The sequence below is a fragment of the Schistocerca serialis genome, chromosome 1, assembly GCF_023864345.2.
Source record: "Schistocerca serialis cubense isolate TAMUIC-IGC-003099 chromosome 1, iqSchSeri2.2, whole genome shotgun sequence".
NCBI lineage: Eukaryota > Metazoa > Arthropoda > Insecta > Orthoptera > Acrididae > Schistocerca > Schistocerca serialis.
In genome coordinates, this window is record NC_064638.1 from 555,451,701 (window position 1) to 555,472,291 (window position 20,591).

The 20,591-nt window shown below is 41.1% G+C and overlaps 1 protein-coding gene across 3 annotated transcripts in view; it reads left to right on the top strand.

Annotated features, from left to right (window-relative positions):
• The window catches only part of LOC126475400 (U4/U6 small nuclear ribonucleoprotein Prp31), a 75,066-nt gene extending 73,657 nt beyond the window's left edge, over positions 1-1,409 (top strand). For all 3 annotated transcript variants that reach the window (XM_050103237.1, XM_050103247.1, XM_050103253.1), the window contains exons 9-10: positions 71-298; positions 728-1,409. In XM_050103237.1, coding sequence (XP_049959194.1) covers positions 71-298; positions 728-832 — 333 coding nt within the window. In that variant the 3' untranslated portion in view covers positions 833-1,409. The remainder of the gene's footprint in view (positions 1-70; positions 299-727) is intronic.
• Positions 1,410-20,591: the final 19,182 nt, after the last annotated feature.

The following is a 20,591-nucleotide window of genomic DNA, read 5'->3' on the forward strand; positions in this document are numbered from 1 at the left end:
CAGTACACTCGATGTTAAAAGCAGGTCTCCTTTATAATTGTTGTAGAGGGTTCTGTTACTTTGTTTTTAGATTGAGGATGATGCCTACCAAGAAGATCTTGGTTATACCAGAGGAACAATTGGTAAAACTGGAACAGGTCGTATCAGGTTACCCCAGGTTGATGAGAAAACCAAAGTACGCATTTCCAAGACATTACAAAAGAATCTGCAAAAGCAACAACAAGTTTGGGGAGGAAGTACAACTGTGAAAAAGCAAGTGTCTGGTACAGCCTCTAGTGTGGCTTTCACACCACTCCAGGTAAATAAGCCTTAATGCCTTTTTTCTACATATGAAACTTCACACGGTGATCTTCATACGGCACTGATGTTTTGTACAATTCTGAATGTGTTTCTCTCAAATTTTGTGAAAAATGTCTGCTGTTTTCCTAATGTTGCTTAAATTCAATGGTCATAGGATGCAGCTATCTTTCAAATTTTGTAGTTTTTCAGCGTTTGTATCAGTAATTTTTATGTCATGAAGAACACATTTGTGTCAGTATCAGTTTTCACACAAAAAATGCAGTAATTATTATCTAGACTGAATTTACTAGTAAAAAGAGAGGATGAAAGTGTAACAGACATTTCAAAAGTATAATAAAATAGTAAAGCAGATTATGTGAATGAAAGAGCTGGGACAAAGATGAGGACTGACCATAAATTTTATATTTACATCCATTTTTTTTTCCAGGGTCTTGAAATTGTTAATCCACAAGCAGCGGAAAAGAAGATTAATGAAGCAAATGCGAAATACTTTTCCAACACATCTGGTTTTATTAAAATACAAAAAACGTGAATAACATGTTATTGATGTAAAATTTGTGAAACTATCAAATGCAAGCACTGTGTACGGGTATAAACTTTGTGCTCAAAATCTTTGCACAAGAACACTGTGCCATTCTCAGGTAAATATCATCAGGTCAAATATATTTTTATTTGCAACCCTTTTTTTACAGCAGATTCAATCAGTCCCCCAGAAGAACCATATCTATGCGGTATGTGCTAAGAGTATTGGTTGTTGGACATACTTTTCATTTGTTTGTGTCATTCATATTGAATTAATAATCGCACTTCAAAGAAATATTTATTAGCTACTCATCCAGCAATTCTCTATCATGGGCAGTGCTTGAAAACTGAAATGAAAGTAATCTTAGTAATGTGCAACAGGGTCTTTTTCTAACCTGTGTTAATGTTGTTGTCTTTGTAAATATAATTATTGAAAGACTGATTATCCAGTTATATGGATTGTATAAAATGATACTGTGTAAAAAACATACAAAAAATTTAAATTGTAAGTTTTCTATTTCCAAAATACATGTATTTTATTGTTTTGTTGACTAAAATTACTGTAGAATAAAGATATCTATACAAAAGGCTACTGTGTACTAATTTAAAAATCTTTTCAAGAAATGTCACTGAATCCTACATTGACTCGACATGTAACTGGAAACTAATGGATATTGTTTATTGATTTCACTTACTGACCTCGTCTTTCAAAGAGAGCAGTAAAGCAATTTTGTGTGTGTGTGTGTGTGTGTGTGTGTGTGTGTGTGTCGTGGGGGGGGGGGGGGGGGCTCCAGACGGACCACCAATTGTAGAATACCACTACACCATACTGTGTGTTGTGTATGTGCAGTTTATCAAACATCTAAAAGTAATGCTTGGTAAAGATGTCGTCACATTCAAAAGCAGAGCTGGGACCCCGTGCTTCATACTATTATGTATGTAATGTTTTTTTACCAGACTAGAACATCACACTTGTAAAAGAGTTTCTAGACTTACTTATGTGGAAACGTTAAACACACAATTCAATACAATTCTTGAGAGAAGTTGTCAGTGGACATCACCTGTAGTATGCTAGTATGCCTTGTTTGCTTGGGGGGGGGGGGGGGGGGGAGCAAATCCAGAAAAGAAGAGGTCTGTTAATCATTGGCAGCTCACACAAATAATGATACCCCTTAGGAAAATGTTAGTGGAAAATGGGATGGATCGTCTTTTGCACTCAGTGTGTATGTTTGGAGACCTCTTCCAGTGCGTTGAAGGGGCTGTTCCAGCAGTCATAGAGAGAGCAATGTGTAACCTACAGCAGATTGTGGTGTACATTGGAAGAGCTGATGCCTGTCATCTGGACTCTTCAAGTTCATGTTTGGATCTTTCCAGCAGAAGACAGGAAAGACTGAGAAGACCAGCCTTGTTCACAGAATTCAAGAAATCTCACTGTGTGTGTGTGTGTGTGTGTGTGTGTGTGTGTGTGTGTGTGTGTGTGTGTGTGTTCTCTCCTCAGAACTGATTTTGTTCTCCTGGTTCCAGGTTAAGTGAAACGCTTGAACCAGAGACTCTGAAGGTTATCTATGATGAGGTACACAGGCAGTTATGAATGACATGTGTGTTATTTTAAACTATCCATTTCATTAACTTAATTTTGTGACTTGGGTGTATTTGTTGCTATGTTAATCATATTTGTATGTGACAGAAAAATATTTACATTGTTGCATCTCAGCGGGTTACAGACAACTGCTTCCAGTAAGCTGAGAGACTTACTGTTAAATGAAAAAGAGGAAATTGTTGTGTACATTTCATGACAAAAATATGCTTAGGTAACTTCATGTTTGAAGTCACACAGTCATGCCATCAAATGTGCAAAGAAATTCTTTATTGAACTATACACATTTCAAGTTCGTTCCAGAGGAAAGGCAAATTACAAGGTAAGTAAAGCATAAGGATGGGGAATGGGCTTAGTGTCAGGATAATTTTTATGTTTTCTTAAATGTTGCATCTTTCCAAAGTGGATTGGAAAGGAATTTATCCATTGTTGTTGTGGCATGGTAGTATTGGTGTGAGCTGATTGGACATTGTCGTGACAAGCTTCATTGTTTTGAGAGACCACATGTGACACAAGCTTTCATAGTCAGAAGAGTAACGGTTTCATTTCACGCAAGTCAAAACACAAAACCTCTGAGAATATAAATTGAAAGTACAAGTTACAGTAAGATAGGGCACAAATCCATTGACAAATGGTACATGTTATTCAACAATATTGAGGGTTCATATTTGTAGTTAAAGTACACAAAACAGTTTAGTGTTGGATTACGTTATACATTATGTATGTGTGGTGTGTGTTCTTTCAGACATGCATGTCTGAAATAACAGCCACCATTGTGTCAATTCAAAGCAACATACACACATATATTTGACAAAAAAAGTTTGACTTTTTGTTGCATTGGGGAACTGAAATAAATCAATGGAGGCAGATGAAAATTTGTGCTGGACAGGGATTCCAACCCAGATTTCCTACTTAATGGGTATGGTTGTCTTAACCACTTTGGCTATCTGAACGTGTCTCCTGTCTTGACTTGAATCTCTGTATGCCACACACAACAGAGTAGTCAGGGTGTATACAACCCGGGAGATCTGGGAAAAAGCCGGGAATTTTTTCATCCAGGAGAAAACTGGGAAAAATCCGGGAAGTTTTTAGAATTCCGGGAATTTTCCATTATTTTAGTTTTCAGTTAAATTTGTTTAGCTTTGACTGCTAAGAAACAATACTCTAACAAAGGATATTACTGCAGATGTGACTCTTCAAGCTTTTCCTGTGGATATGTTGTAAATAGGCTTCACAGGTTTGCCGCCGGACCACGTTGTGCAAGTTCCACAATATTTCCTCTGAGGAACTGTCTGACATCTTCAGGTGGTTCAAACCTGCTGGTGGCTAAGTACGACTAATGGTATCCGCATGTCGACACTCCGTCGGCGACTCAGGGCGTTGACATAACGGGTATCATCGGTCGTACCTAGCCACCAGTGAGGTTGAACCACCTGAAGATGTCAGACAGTTGTTACAAGGAAATGTCATGGAATTTGCACGTGATCCGGTGGCAAACCTGTGAAGACTATTTACGATATTACTGTATCTCACTACTACAGAATAATACTGGAGCAATAAAACATGAACGAGAGAAACAAAAACGAAATAAAAACTTAAGTTGCAAAGGAAATGCGCCATATACAACAACAAAACACAGTGCTCATACATGTGTGCCAACAGCAAAATGTATCAAAGGCTTTAGGAAGACTATGCAGTGCTTCATAACAACAAATTGCCTCTGATGAGTGTGACATCACAACCGTTTACATTAGATTCGTTAGAGCATTTGCGAGCAAGCTTGTGTGCATGGGTAGTTGAGTCGCATATAAGTAGTACCTTCTCCCGCTTCTGGGTACAGAAGTGTGGCAGTTAGCTGTATAAGCAAGAGCAGCAAGCAACCAGATGCTACCCAAATTTTACTGGCACACCTAAGCTGCCAGATTCACACATGCGCAACAGGCCCAGATCTAGGGGGCAGGGGAAACCGGGGTATCTGCACTGGGCAGCAATTTCGGGGAGGTAGGGGAGGTGTGGCAAATTCATATTCTTGAGCAAAATAACCTCGTTTTGCAAAGCGCCTAGCATCCAGCGCACGTTGGTCTATTGATTATTCATATGATTTTGAAATACATCCCTGTTGGTTTTTGAACATTTTTAGACACATTCTAAGTTGATTTCTGAATGAATCATAAACTGATTTTTGAATGCCTGCATAGTGCACATGATGTCTCTGCCAGGTAAATCTCTGTCGCGTCTAGAAATAAAACATTCGTGCAGACAAACGGAGAGGGGGCTATACGAGCTGAGTGGAATAAAGCCGAATGGATGAATACCAATTGCTGTTTATGTGGTTGGCTGGGTTTACGAACGATTAACAGGTAAGAAAGATTACGTAGTATCTTCTCATCATAATAAATGCAGGATAACTAAACCAGTGATTGTGGCAGGGTGAGTGAAATTAACCAGAGAATAAGTATTGACAATGGCAGGAATAGTTGCAGAATTAGAGAAACTGGGACATGACACAAATTATGGAAAAGTATGACAATTACAAATTTATATAAAATTTTTGTACTACTACTACTCAATCTCATGCTTTAGAAGCTGGAGTGTATGAGTGAAATGTGAAACTATTTCGCAACATAAAACTTTTTGCTTGTAGTAGGCCTAAAAGGCATTTGATATTGGTACTTCATGAATTATGTTCTGTTGTGTTATTTATGTAAATGAGGTAGATAAAAATGACCAGTTGCAAAAAAAAAATTTTTTCTCACTTGTTTGGCATGTGTTACAATTGCTGCAATATTAGAAAGGCCAGTTTCATTTTATCTAGCAGGCAGTGACAAAATAGACGTAATCAAATCGAGAAACTGCACCAGTCTAGGGTAATAGTCGTATTAACTGCTTTTTCAGTATTAGACAACGACATTTTGATTTTACACGTAGCAAAATGATTGACAAACTATGATGAGGTAATATGTTCTTTCATAGAAAGGAAATCACACAGTGTAAACACTTAGCAAGATTAGAGAGAAAAGAATGCTGGGAACTAAGTATTGAAGAAATGTGTACTATCTTGCTTGTCTTTTGTGTTTACTGGTTTTATGTTTGCTATATTTAATTTTATGTCACACAAAAGAACGTTATTAGCTAACAGGCAATAAATATTGAAAATTTTCTGAAGAGTTCTTGTTCTTCCAATTACAAATAATCCCATCCAGTATTAATCACGAGTTTAAAAAAAAGAGGGCCAGGATGTCAAACTGGCCAGCTGGGGGCAGGAGAGGTACCACTGAATATAGGTTTGATGGTTTCTATTACAAAATATACATGTTTGAATTCCACAGAGCAAAAAAAAAATGATGTGCAATAGAAGAAGGCTGTGTGAAGAGGTGTGGCTCTGCACTTTGGCATACTTACAACCAAATAACATGTCTTACATTTCCTCGAACACACATATTTTATGTATCAGATTCTTCAGAAAGATGTGCACTACAAAATGAACAAATTTTTGAAAAGTTTATTTAATTTTTTTTAAATTTTTGGCATCCTACCTCAAGCGCTTGAGGGAGGGGGAACAACCTATTATTGCTCCGGTTCGGAAATATCATAGATCCAGGGCTGATGCACAGAGCACTCTGAGTTGTAGTGGGAAAGTGGGTAGTCTCCATGTGACCTGTGTTTATGTTTAGTCATTTTGTTATTTCCTCTTCGTTTATTGCTCTCATGTCAAATGAAAACAAACGGGATTTCTGTGACCAGGAGCTATCAAGTGAATTAAAATACATTCACATAATTATGGAAGGCTAAAATATGTTATTGGTTTCAGATTTTATTTTATTTCCACCTTTCCGACAGTCAAGCATTAATCACCTTGCAGAACAATGAAGTTATTTTTGTCGGTTTTTTAAAGAAATTTGGCTTTTATTAATCTTTTCTGCTGAGGCAGTCAATTTATGTGAAACGAAGTGTTTAATTCCACACTGTTGGCTAATTTCAGCTGTTCGCTGCATTTCAGATGCAGGTTTTTATCTTCTAGCATGAATGGCTTTATGCCATAATAAAGAACCAAATATTAGATAATACAGTACTGGTACTCCAAGAAAATTTACATCCGACTCTGGATATTCAAATGTGCACTTTAAGGTGAATTATGCATTTTAGTGTGGTTCACGAAATTACGATGCTCTTGGAGTCATGCTTCTTTATGACATAATGTAAGATTTTTCAGTGTTTCACACATATAAACATACGGGCTTCCTGTGTCAATGTAGCCTGGCACAAGTGTGGTGATGCCTGTTATCTAGCACACTCTGGCAACTGCTGAAATGAACCTATTTCTAACAGGTCTTGAGAAAATATTGAGAATGGTTGTTTGAGAAGCATTACTTACTTAGTAAATTTCCTTTCACGCAAGATGAACTATGTGCGAGAATGTACAATGAATTTCTTAAATCACAGAGTGTTTGATTCTCGTTTAAAAATCAGCTCTTTGAGGACAACCATTTAGAAGACTTTCGGCCCCAGAAGATCACACATTTACGTCATTGTGAAAAATTTTACTAGCACATTGCGCAAAAAAGATCAACACTATATGGGAAAGTTTAGCTTCTCTTGCAACTTATTAATCTTTGAGACCAATATTATATGTGAAAGCTTTTCCTTTCTTGTAGGAACACTATGTATATTAATTTAAACCATTAACTTTTCCTGTTTGTGTGTTTGTGCTACTTAACAGTGAGGTTGCTATTGGCTGACTTCATCACATGTCCCATGTTTTGAATATCTACTGTCATCGACTGGCAAGTTTGCGTGACATGAGCTGTGACTGGCTTACAAAAGTGTATTGCAATCTCGATTTCAATGCCTTGGAGAGTAACATGCAGTGTTTGGTGGACTTTATGCTTTCGTAATATGAAAATATGCAGTGTACACATTGCTGCACATCACAAGTCTTTCTTGTAGTTCTTTCAGAACCATTTTTGGAGACCTTACTCTTACTCTTGCTTCTTTTGTACAGAGGATACTGACCCTCTGTTACTCACCCTTCAATGATGGTTTTCCCAGGTGAAATGCAGCTCAAGATCCTGTGTCAGACCATACACCTAGAAGTCACTTCTCATGTATTCCTCCACGCTCTTGTTTGGCTAGTATCTAGAGCACGAATTAAAAATTTCTGTTTCAAGGATTATACTTTCAGTTTTTCAGGAGTATCAGATTGCTACTGTCGTCTCGGAAACCATGAATAGGACATGACAGGATATGAATTTGCATCTCCTGCAGGTCAGGAACAACATCTGTTACTGGGAACATGTAGAGTTGCATAAAGGCCACTTCTCAAGTGAGAGACTGTGTGTGGGACTTGTCCACAGAAGCTGTTAGCTATTAACAGAACCCTGCTTTTTCTCAGATGGACTTACTTTCCTCTACTGCATTTTGATTTGTAGTGCCTCAATGAATTGTCTCCAGGCTACTGATCCATGTTACTCCTGTGACCCTGTGATGTGTGCTACTCACTCTCTGCTTTCTGACCTTAGTCATACAGCCTGTTCAGTTGCTTTCTCTGGGTCCCAAGTAATGAGGGTTTCTGAGGAATTAACTGGCCAACCATTTGGTTAGAGAAGTGATTACTAACCCAACAGTCACTTTGATGATTCTAGTAGGTGCAGATTTACAGGTGCGGACAAGACCTCAACTCACTTGGAGATGGGTCATCATCTGGTCGCCTACAGCTCTTCTAATAAATTTTACACTCTTAAGGAGGTCACAGCTGTGTGGCATTCCTCGTTCCATTCTTTCCAGAAAGAAGCCATCACCTTATGCTACTTCCACATCAGTTATACCAAATTAACACGTTATGTTATATAATGAGCCTCCCTGTCAAACTATTTTTATAGTTTCTTGACATTGCTGTTTGCGTTGATAGAGCTCACACGATTGTCATGTGAATATGGAATTAATGGATTTTGACAGCCTAACCAACAACGTTGTTGTTGTTGTTGTCTTCAGTCCAGAGACTGGTTTGATGCAGCTCTCCATGCTACTCTATCCTGTGCAAGCTTCTTCATCTCCGAGTAACTACTGCATCCTACATCCTTCTGAATCTGCTTAGTGTATTCATCTCTTGGTCTCCCTCTACGATTTTTACCCTCCACGCTTCCCTCCATCACTAGATTGGTGATCCTTTGATGCCGCAGAACGTGGCCTACTAACCGATTCCTTCTTCTAGTCAAGTTGTGCCACAAATTTCTCTTCTCCCCGATTCCATTCAGTACCTCCTCATTAGTTACATGATTTACCCATCTAACTTCAGCATTCTTCTGTAGCACCATATTTTGATAGCTTCTATTGTCTTCTTGTCTAAACTATTTATTGTCCATGTTTCACATCCATACATGACTACACTCCATACAAATACATTTTCAAGTTTTTTTTTTTTTCCAGTCTCGTATTGTTCGTGGAAAGAAAGATTGTCAGTATGCCTCTGTGTGGGCTCTGTTCTCTCTGATTTTATCCTCATGGTCTCTTCGCAAGATATACGTAGGAGGGATACTGCATGACTCCTCGGTGAAGGTATGTCCTCGAAACTTCAACAAAAGCCCGTACTGAGCTACTGAGTGTCTCTCTTGCAGACTCTTCCACTGGAGTTTATCTATCATCTCTGTAACGCTTTCTCGATTACTAAATGATTCTGTAACGAAGCACGCTGCTCTCCATTGGATCTTCTCTCTCTCTTTTATCAACCGTACCTGGTACAGATCCCACACCGGTGAGCAGTATTCGAGCAGTGGGCGAACAAGTGTACTGTAACCTACTTCCTTTGTTTTCAAACTGCATTTCCTCAGCATTCTTCCAATGAATCTGTCTGGCATCTGATTTACCGATGATAATTTTATATGTTCATTCCATTTTAAATCACTCCTAATGCCTACTCCCAGATAATTTATGGAATTAACTGCTTCCAGTTGCTGAGCTGCCATATTGTAGCTAAATGATAAAGGATCTTTCTTTCTATGTATTTGCAGCACATTACACTTGTCTACATTGAAATTCAATTGCCATTCCCTGCACCATGCGTCAGTTCGTTGCAGATCCTCCTGCATTTCAGTACAATTTTCCATTGTTACAACCTCTCGATATACTACAGCATCATCCGCAAAAAGCCTCAGTGAACTTCTGATGTCATCCACAAGGTCATTTATGTGTATTGTGAATAGCAACGGTCCTATGACACTCCCCTGCGGCACACCTGAAATCACTCTTACTTCGGAAGACTTCTCTCCATTGAGAATGACATACTGTGTTCTGTTATCTAGGAACTCTTCAATCCAATCACACAAATGGTCTGATAGTCCATAGGCTCTTACTTTGTTCATTAAATGACTGTGGGGAACTGTATCAAAGGCCTTGCGAAAGTCGAGAAACACAGCATATACCTGGAAACCCATGTCTATGGCCCTCTGAGTCTCGTGAACGAATAGCACGAGCTGGGTTTCACACAATCGTCTTTTTCAAAACCCATGCTGATTCCTACAGAGTAGATTTCTAGTCTCCAGAAAAGTCATTATACTCTAACATAATATGTGTTCCAAAAGTCTACAACTGATCGATGTTGGAGATATAGGTCTATAGTTCTGCACATCTGTTCGATGTCCCTTCTTGAAAACGGGGATGACCTGTGCCCTTTTCCAATCTTTTGGAATGCTACGCTCTTCTAGAGACCTGTGGTACATCGCTTCAAGAAGGGGGCAAGTTCCTTCGCGTACTCTGTGTAAAATCAAACTGGTATCCCATCAGGTCCAGTGGCCTTTCCTCTTTTGAGCGATTTTAATTGTTTTTCTATCCCCCTGTCATCTATTTCAATGTCTTCCATTTTGTCATCTGTGCGACAATCTAGAGAAGGATCTACAGTGCAGCTTTGGAAAAAGACATTTAATATTTCGGCCTTTAGTCTGTCATCCTCTGTCTCAGTACCATTTTGGTCACAGAGTGTCTGGGCATTTGGTTTTGATCCACCTACCGCTTTGACATAAGACCAAAATTTCTTAGGATTTTCAGCCAAATCAGTACATAGAACATTACTTTTGAATTCGCTGAATGCGTCTCGCATAGCCCTCCTCACACTACATTTTGCTTCGTGTAATTTTTGTTTGTCTGCAAGGCTTTGGCTATGTTTATGTTTGCTGTGAAGTTCCCTTTGCTTCTGTAGCAGTTTTCTAACTTGATTGTTGTACCATAGTGGCTCTTTTCCATCTGTTACGATCTTGCTTGTCACATACTCATCTAATGCATATTGTACGATGGCTTTTGAACTTTGTCCACTGATCCTCAACACTAACTGTACTTGAGATAAACTCTTATGTTGAGCCATCAAGTACTCTGAAATCTGATTTTTGTCACTTTTGCTAAACTGAAAAATCTTCCTACCTTTTTTAATATTTCTATTTGCGGCTGAAATCGATGCGGTAACCGCTTTATGATCACTGGTTCCCTGTTCTGCGTTAACTGTTTCAAATAGTTCAGGTCTGTTTGTCACCAGAAGGTCTAATATGTTAACGTCACGAGTCGGTTCTCTGTTTAACTGCTCAAGATAGTTTTCAGATAAAGCACTTAAAAAAATTTCACTGGATTCTTTATCCTTGCCAACCGTTATGAACGTTTGAGTCTCCCAGTCCATATCCGGCAAATTAAAATCTCCACCCAGAACTATAACATTGTGGGGAAATCTACTCGAAATATTTTCCAGACTTTCCTTCAGGTGTTCTGCCACAACAGCTGCTAAGCCAGGGGGATTATAGAGACATCTAATTACCATGTTTAAGCCCGCTATAACTGTAATCTTCACCCAAATTATTCACATTTCGGATCTCCATCAATTTCCTTCGATACTGTTGCACTTTTTATTGCTATAAACACGCCTCCCCCTTCACTGTCCAGCCCGTCTCTGCAGTATACAATCCAATCTGAGTTTAGAATTTCATTATTGTTTACATCTGGTTTCAGCCAACTTTCCATCCCTAGTACTACGTGGGCATTGTTACTGTTTATTAATGAGAGCAGTTCTGGGACCTTTCAATAGACGCTCCTGCAGTTTACTATTACCACTTTAATATTGTCATTCCCTGTTGTGCTTTGACTACTGCTAACTTCTTGCATCTCAGGAAGCATCTTGTTGGGCCTAGGGAGGGAATTCTCTAACCTAAAAAACCCGCATGTGCACTCCACACATACTCTGCTACCCTCGTAGCCGCTTCTTGCATGTAGTGCACGCCTGACTTAGTCAGGGGGACCCTACGTTTCTCCACCCAATAGTGGAGGTCAAGAAATTTGCACCTCAGATCTCCGCAGAATCGTCTGAGCCTCTGGTTTAAGCCTTGCACTCGGCTCCAAACCAGAGGACCGCGATCGGTTCTGGGAATGACACTACAAATAGTTAGCTCAGGTTCCACCCCGCAAGGGAGGCTTTCCGCCTCCACCAACCACCTATATGAACTGAGGATGACCTCTGAGGAGTCATTAGTGCCGACATGAGCAACAATTTGCAGTCGGGTGCACCCAGTGCTCCCTATTGCCACCGGCAGAGCCTCCTCCACATCTTGGGTGAGACCCCCCCAGCAAGCAGAGTGAACACTGGCCTTATTCTGCAACCTTTCCGCTATTTCCCTAGGGGCCTCCATCACCCGCCTAACATTGGGAGCTCCCAATCACTAATAAACCCCTCCCCCTGTGTGCCTGCTCGGACCTTGCTGATGGAATGGCCACATGTCCACTCACCGGCAGAGCGGGCGATGCCACACGGCCAGCCTCCACATTGACCCTCCACCTCGTGCGACACGAATGCCATTGACCCCGCCACTCCCCTTGGGGAGAGGGTGGCCCAACCGCGCCTGGTACCCGCAAAGATGTCGGACTCCCCACTGCCACTACACTCCGAGGCAGCAGCCTGAAGACGGCTGACTGCGGCCATCAGCACGTTCAGCTGTTCGCAAACAGTGGCCAGCTCCTCCTGCATCTATACACAGCTGTCACACGTCCTATCCATCCTAAGAAATCAAAAATTTACTGAAGAGAGTTAAGTAATCAACTTTTAACTAGACTGCTAAATCACTGAAGGTGGCTGATAGCTAACTAAACTGTGGTTACTAGGCACTTCTTGTTGGAAACAACGAAAATAAGCACTAACTATCTCTGGGCTGTTCTCTGCACAGTTTAAAAATACAATACAACCATTCTCTAATCACGGGTAGATTTGCATTGCATTCTGATGAGTTGTTTTGTCATAATAATGGTGGATGTAGATTGCTGAAATTCACCTAATGCTAATACGTATGAACAAGATGAAAAGTTTTACCTTTCACAGCTGCTATGTTTCAAAGACATAAAACAACATAAAGCTCTAATATTGCACATTTCAAACAATAGAAATCGAAAATCTGGGATGGAGTAATGACAATAATGTGAAAAGTATAGATTGCTACTCACCACATAGTGGAGCTGCTGAGTCACACAGTCACAACAAAAACACTGGTAAACAGTAGGCTTTTGGCCGAAAACGCTTTCCAATTTAGATTAGATAACACACACACACACACACACACACACACACACACACACACACACACACACACACACAGAGGTTAAAGACAACGGTGGGGCAAGGAGGGGGAGGGATGGCAGAGTAAGGATGGGGGACAGTAAAGTGTTGCTTGTGGGGGTATACAGGGATGAGGTTGGGAGAGTGTAGGGCAGCTATGTCTAGTTGGAAGGTTAGATGGAGAGGGAAGAGGGAGGATGGAGTAGGAAAGGAGAGAAGTAAAAAGACTATCGGTACATTGGTGAAATAGAAGACGGTGTAGTGTTGGGGATTGAATAGGGAAGGAGATAGGTGTGTGAATAACAGTGACTAACAAGTTTGAGGCCAGGAGGGTTACGGGAACATAGGACCCCCCTGTGCAGTTCAGAAAAGCTGCTGTTAGTAGGAAGCTTCAAGATGGCGCTGTTTGTGAAGCATTGAAATGAAGAACATTACATTGGGCAGGATGCTCTGCAAAGTGTGTGGACCAGCTGTTTCTTGGTCAAGTTTTGTCAGTAGCCATTCATGCGGACAGACTGCTTGTTGGTTGTCGTACAACTGTAGAACGCAGCACAGTGGTTGCAGCTTAGCTTGTAGATCTCATGATTTGCTTCACAGGTAACCTGCCTTTGAGAGTATCGGTGATAGTGAATGGTATATGGGACAGGTCTTGTATCAAGGTCTGTTACAGGGATATGAGCCATGAGGTAAGGGGTTGGGAGCAGGGGTTGAGTAGGGAAGGACAAGGATCAAGGTCACCCTCAAAAACTCCCTCCCATCACCATGCAGAATCCAGAACATGAACAGACCTGGAACACAGTCATGAACCCTTCCTGCAAAAGCCTTAATCCCGCAGAAGTATCAGTCCTTTCCAAAGACTTTACCTCTTGCCTCATTCCGAAATCAGTCATGCTGGATTGTTTAACAACCTTCCCTCTTTCTCCTGATCCCTAGGTTGGAAATATTTTTTTGCCACCAACCCTATCAATCAGACTCAACCACAGACTCATGTTGAACATTGCCTGACTCAGTTGACTTCCCCTTCCAACTACAATCTTCCCCCACTTCCCCCAAATCTTCTCCTGTTAACTTTCCAGAATTTCTCAATCTCAAACCTTGCCTCAGCTTCACTCCCCACAACCCCCAATAAACTAACTTAACACCCACTGAAAGAACCACAATCCACCACCTAAAAATTGATCCTAATCTTATAATCGCCCCTCCGGACAAAGGTTCCACCACTATGGTTTTGAACCACAAGGATTACCTGGCAGAATGACTCCATCAGCCATCAGATTCAGCCACCAACAAACACTGCCACAGTGATCCCATTCCAGAAATACAGCAGTATCTCCTCAAATCCTTAGGCCCATCCCAGAACCTCTCCCTGGAGTCTCCCCCCCCCCCCCCCCCCGGTCCCTCCTCACCCCAACCACTTCCTGCACTCCTACCTTCTATGTGTTTCCTAAACTCCATGAATCCAACTATTCAGGACTCCCCATTGTGGCTGGTTACTGTGCCCCCATTTCTCAGTGGAGGCACAGAATCTTTGCTGTTTTAGATCAACACCTTCATCCTATTACCTGCAACGTAGCCTACTATATAAAAGATACCAAGTAATTATTCTATCGACTTTCCACAGTTTTTGTTCCTTTACGACACAGTGCCCTGCTCATCACTGCTGATGCCACCTCCTTTTAACTAAAATCCCAGATGCCCATAGCTTTGCCGCTATTGAAAACCATCTCTTCCAATGCCTGATGGATTCCAAACCTACAACCTCCTTCCTGGTCACCATGATGGGCTATATCCCCACCCACAATTACTTCTCCTTCAAAGGCATCACCTACAAACAGTCCTGGGGTAAGGCAATGGGGCACCCACATGGCACCGTCCTATGCCAACCTATTAATGTGCCATCTAGAAGAATTCTTCGCAACCACCCAAAGCCCCAAGCCCCTCACCTGGTTCAGATTAACTGATGATGTGTTTGTGATCTGGATCGAGAGTGAGGCCACCCTATCCACATTCCTCCAGAACCTCAATACCTTCTTTCCCATTTGCTTCACCTGGTCCTCCTCAAACCAAAAAGCCACTTTTCTCAGTGTTGACCTCCACCTCAAAGATACCTACAGCCATTCATATCACACATACCAACCACAAGCAAAATCTCCACTTCAACAGCTGCCACCCATCCCATACCAAGAAGTGCCTTCCATATGGCCTAGCCACCTGTGGGTCACTCCAGGCAAATGCCGGGATGGTTCCTCTGAAAGGGCACGGCCGACTTCCTTCCCCATCCTTCCCTAATCCGATGGGACCGATGACCACGCTGTCTGGTCTCCTTCCCCAAAACCAACCAACCACCTGTGGGTGTCACATTTGACAAGCATTCCCTCTTGAAATGTACCTTTACAGATCGTAATTATCCTCCCAACCTCGTATGAAAACAGATATCCCTACTTTATCCCTTCAGTCACCCACCACCTCCCAAACTCCCACCATCTGGGCACAGAGAAGCATTCTCCTTGTGACTCAGTACCTCCAGGACTGGAGCAACTGAATCACATTCTCCACCAGGTTTTTTACTATCTCTTGTTGCGCCCTGATATTCTTCATTTCAGGACACAACAATAGGTAGTCAAAAACCTGGTGGATAGTGTGATCCATTTGCTCCAGTCCTGGAGGTACTGAGTCCTGAAACGAAAAATGTCCTACCCACTATCCTCCCCACCCCCATCCTTCCCACCACCATCCTTCAAACCCCCTCCTCGCCCTTACACAATATCCTCAACCATTCCTACTCAACATCTGTTCCCAATCCCTTGCCTCATATCCCTTTAATAGACCTAGCTGCAAGACTTGTCCCACACATCCTCCCACCATCACCTTTGCAGTCTGGTCATAGGCACCACCTTCCCATCAAAGGCACTGCTACCTGTGAAACCAGTCATGTGATCTACTATCGAAGTTACAACCACATTTCTGCATTCTATGTTGGTATGACAACCAACAAGCTGTCTGTCCACTTGAATGGCCACAGACAAACTGTGTCCAAGAAACAGCTGAGTCACATAAGTTACTGAGTACACTGCCCCACATGACATCCTTCATTTCAGTGACTGCCTCAGAGCCTGTGCCATCTTGATTCTTCCTACCAACACCAGCTTTTCGTAATTGCACAGGTGGGAGTTCTCCCTGCAATATATCGCATGTTCCTATTACCCTCTTTGCTTCAGCCGTCATTAGTCACTGTCCTTCACCCACCCATCCCCTTCTCTGTTCCCGCTCCAGCACTACAAGGCCTTCTATTTCACCAAAGCATCCACAGTCTTTTTGCTTATTTCCTTTCCCACTCCCTCCCCTCTTCCGGATAACCTTCTGACTAGACCTAGCTGCCCTGCCCTCTCCCCACTTCATCCCTGTACACTCCGACAATCCGCAGTTGACTGTTTTTTCCTCCCTGAGGCAAAGGAACATTTGTTTTCCCTACAAGTCTAAGTCTGTGGTTCTGGAACAGTGAGCAACCACCAGCACCACCTCTCCCAGTTCTGTGCAAAACATGTTTGTTTCCTCTGCAGGTCCAGGCGTATGTGTTATACAAAGGAAGCTAGTGCGAACCTGAAGATGTTTTTCACCCTACAGATAGCAACCATTTCAGCGACATGAATTACCACTTAATACATTTTCCCCAAGCTATTATTCACTCGGACCTGAAGGCTATTTTTATAACAGCTAGGTCACTTATAGAATTCAAGGTGACCACTGGTGATGGGCACAAGCACACACACTTACACTCTGCTTCTCCTAATGGCAATTCCCTTAAGTAAAATTGGGAGCCCACTTTTCCTGTAAGTCCACTTGTGCCATGACAAACAGTTTCTCCCCCACCTTCTGATGTCACAGTTTAACTTTGGATCTGGTTTGTCCTAATTTTAAGTCCACTAGCACTATGTTTAAACAACTGCCACCACTTCATCAGGTTACCTTCCATTCGGAAAGTGGATGCACTCAGCGACTGTATGTGACTTATAAAATATAGAGTGCAGCAATCAGTCGTCCTTTTTAGATTTTATTATGCAAATCCAGATTTCGGCTAGTAGCTAGTCATTCTCAATGCAATAGTTTTTATTCTCAATGCGTGTAAGTCCCTGTTGTTCGGGCGTCAGTCACAGTTCTTTGAATATTCAAAGAACTGTGACTGACTCCTGACTGAACAACAAGGACTTACACACATTGAGAATAAAAACTATTGCATTGAGAATGGCTAGTTACTAGCCGAAATCTGTATTTGCATAATAAAATCTAAAAAGGATGACTGATTGCTGCACACTATAATTTATAACTGCCACCACTGCTAGGAGAGGATATCCAAAAATTCACTCATCCTAAATTTAAAATGGCAAGACATTCACTTATCCTAAGTTTAAAATGATGGGAAACCCTCTGGTTACCCAGAAGCAGACCACTTTTCATAACTTTAGAACTGTATACTTCACTGACACTGTTTGTATTGTTGCCAGACACCCATGACAGAAATAGGAAATGGATGCACTTGTGTCTGTATTTACACAAATATACATGGGGGGGGGGGGGGGGGGGGTCTCTCTTCCATCCCGGATGGCACCAGGCCAGACGTCTGCAGTTCCCGTGTGTCAGGATGGCTTCTGTGCCATTGCCGTTAAGTTTCACCACTACCACGTCATCAACTGCTTCATCCGTGTAGGGCAAGACCACACCACTCTGTGTTGGACTCCACAGCTCCCGTCAAACTGCCCTTAGCACCTGACTGCTACACAGAGGTACAGTGTACCAGTACAGAGAGGTTGCTTCTAACTGCGGGTCTGAACCAGTTGGCACCATGTCATCAGTTAGAAGTATGGACAGTTGTTTGTCATGTATTGTACTGTTCAAGTAATGTACGCTTACTGCAGCCAACTACTACATTATTTTGCTCACTTAAGAACTGTAAGGCATTGTGTTTTGCTGTATGCTATACCCCATCTGCTACCAGCATTACCACAGCTTTTCATCGTGTTCTCATCTCTGCCCATATTCACCCATACAATGCTGCCATAATGTCTTTCTGTTGTGATTTGGGGCATACAATACTATACGAAAGCTTTCGAGTAGTATTGCGTGCCTCTTACTCATTTATGAGTGAAATATGGACATTAGGTCTGTGAACATTAATGTGAAAGTTTATGGAATGTTTAGTTGTGACAATGATTTAACACAATCCAACAGTCTTTAGATCTATAATTTAAAGTAAAATCAGCTAGAGAGTACTACACAGATCTATTGGAGAGCCCCTGAAGGAATGCATGCAACTATTTTTAAGCAAAAACTTCCCTCTGTGTGAAGAACAATGCATTATTTGCTAGTAATACTTCAATCCAATCGCAAATATAATCTTGTTTTCCATATTCTGTTTATATGATGAAAATGAGACTGCATTGAACACAGTATTAACATCCAGGGTTGTGAACGAACAGAGTGAGTTTTACCACTGTTAAGAACAACATGCTGTTGGCTAGGAACTCTTCAATTCAGTCATAAATCCTGCATGATATTCCATATTTTCTTGTAGGGGTGACATATCAGAACTGTATTAAACACGGACCAGAAGCCAGGAATGTGAATGTCTACCATATTGTTCAAACGTGACATTTCAACAGGCAAAATCACTGAGACAAAGTATGAATTTCTAATATGTATTGCCCTATACCACTACCGTACAGGTAAGTGGAGATAGCCAGTATACATTCTTACAGTAAATCATTGAATTTTCACGTGAATTTTATTGTGAAATCAATGAAAAAGTATAGAAATCAATTAAACTTCCATTTGAAGAAGTGTAAAGGCCCTCTACAGGTTTAGCCTTCTTTCTAAAATGAATATTATACTGACAACACTGAATTTTATTTTTAAAACAGCAAATATAGTACCAATTTCAATTAAACTAGTACTCACCATTAAGGACAACATGCTGTTTGCTGGGAGCTCTTCAGTCCAATCATAAATCCAAAATGATGTTTTATATTTTGCTCTTGTGGTGGCATCTCTTATCTGTACTGAACACCAGCCACTAGTCAAACACGAACTTCTATGTTCCAACACATACTTTACATCATCATCGAAGAGTGGATTAAAATAAGTCTAGACAGTTTCTCCATAGCTATCCATACTGCAGCGCTAGTTCATGACACTTGGATGCTTTAAATCTACTTGACAAAGAACACCTAATGCACAAAGGCTCATTATTCTCGCATATTTCCTTTTGCAAGTGGAACAGGAAAGGGAACGACTAGAAGTGATATAAGATATATTCCACAATGTATTGTATGAAGCCTTCCAGAGTATACATAGTCACTTTTCTGAGGTTTGTAGCTTAGCAGAAGCATTGTGAAAGTCTTCAGCTTGGAATACTACAATAATTTCACATGTTTACTCACATGTTAAACTCCAGCCATCTCTCCTATAAACAGGAAACTTGTCTATTATTCAGGCAAGTTTAAGCTATTTCACATATAAATTATAAGTGTTGTACATTGCACATAGGACATTTAACATCTCCAGTGGATTCCTTGTGGTACTGTCTTCTATGGTTTATCATCATGTGGACCTGTGAACCACTGAGCTCAGTGTCATCATAAGGAAGACAAATGTAACTACTTTATGAATAGATCTTGTGAGAGTAGATGTGTGATTTTATCTCCTGCCTGATTCCACTGAGAGATGCGTGATGCAAATAGCACTAAATTTGTTGATGTTGTATCTTCGAAATCTCTGAAAGTCTCAAGGATGGGTACTTCATCTTAACTACATAGGTTTTCCAAGCATGCTTTTGTTTCAACCATTGTCTATGGTAAACTACCAGCTTTTAAAAGTTCATTACCAGTTATACCTAAAAAAAAACCGAGACCTATCAATACACATCTCACCAGCCAGGACGATGAAAGTGAATGCCTTGCTGGAAGTAGGCAAATGCAAGGTATTCAACATTTGAACTTAAACAGGATGCTGCACTAAGGTCATGAACAAGAACTGAACAGAACACTAGAGCACTGAATATATATACCGGGTGATCAAAAAGTCAGTATAAATTTGAAAACTTAATAAACCATGGAATAATGTAGATAGAGGAGTAAAAATTGACACACATGCTTGGAATGACATGGGGTTTTATTAGCACAAAAAAAAAAGCAAAGATCACAAAATGTCCGACAGATGGCGCTGGACAGCAAAACGTCAGTGATTGCGCATGACAATAGTGTATAAATGGAGCTGTAATGAGAGAGAGAGAATCAGATGTGCCAGCAGACGCAGGATGTTGACGTTACCTGAAAAGGCGCTTTTAGTGAAGCTGTATTATCAGAATGGGGAATGTGCTAGTTCAGCATTACAATCCTATCGCCATAGGAAGGGGATTCGAACGGGTAAAGGCCCGTTGACAAATGCAGCTGTGGCGAGAATGATTTCGAAGTTCGAAGCCACGGGTTGTTTAGTCAATAGACCCCGTAGTGGCTGACCGAGCACAAGGCGTAATGCTGCTGAGACAGTTCAGGAAGAAATTGAGACTGTAGCGGGTTTGTCTATGCACGGGGAAGTCAGCGC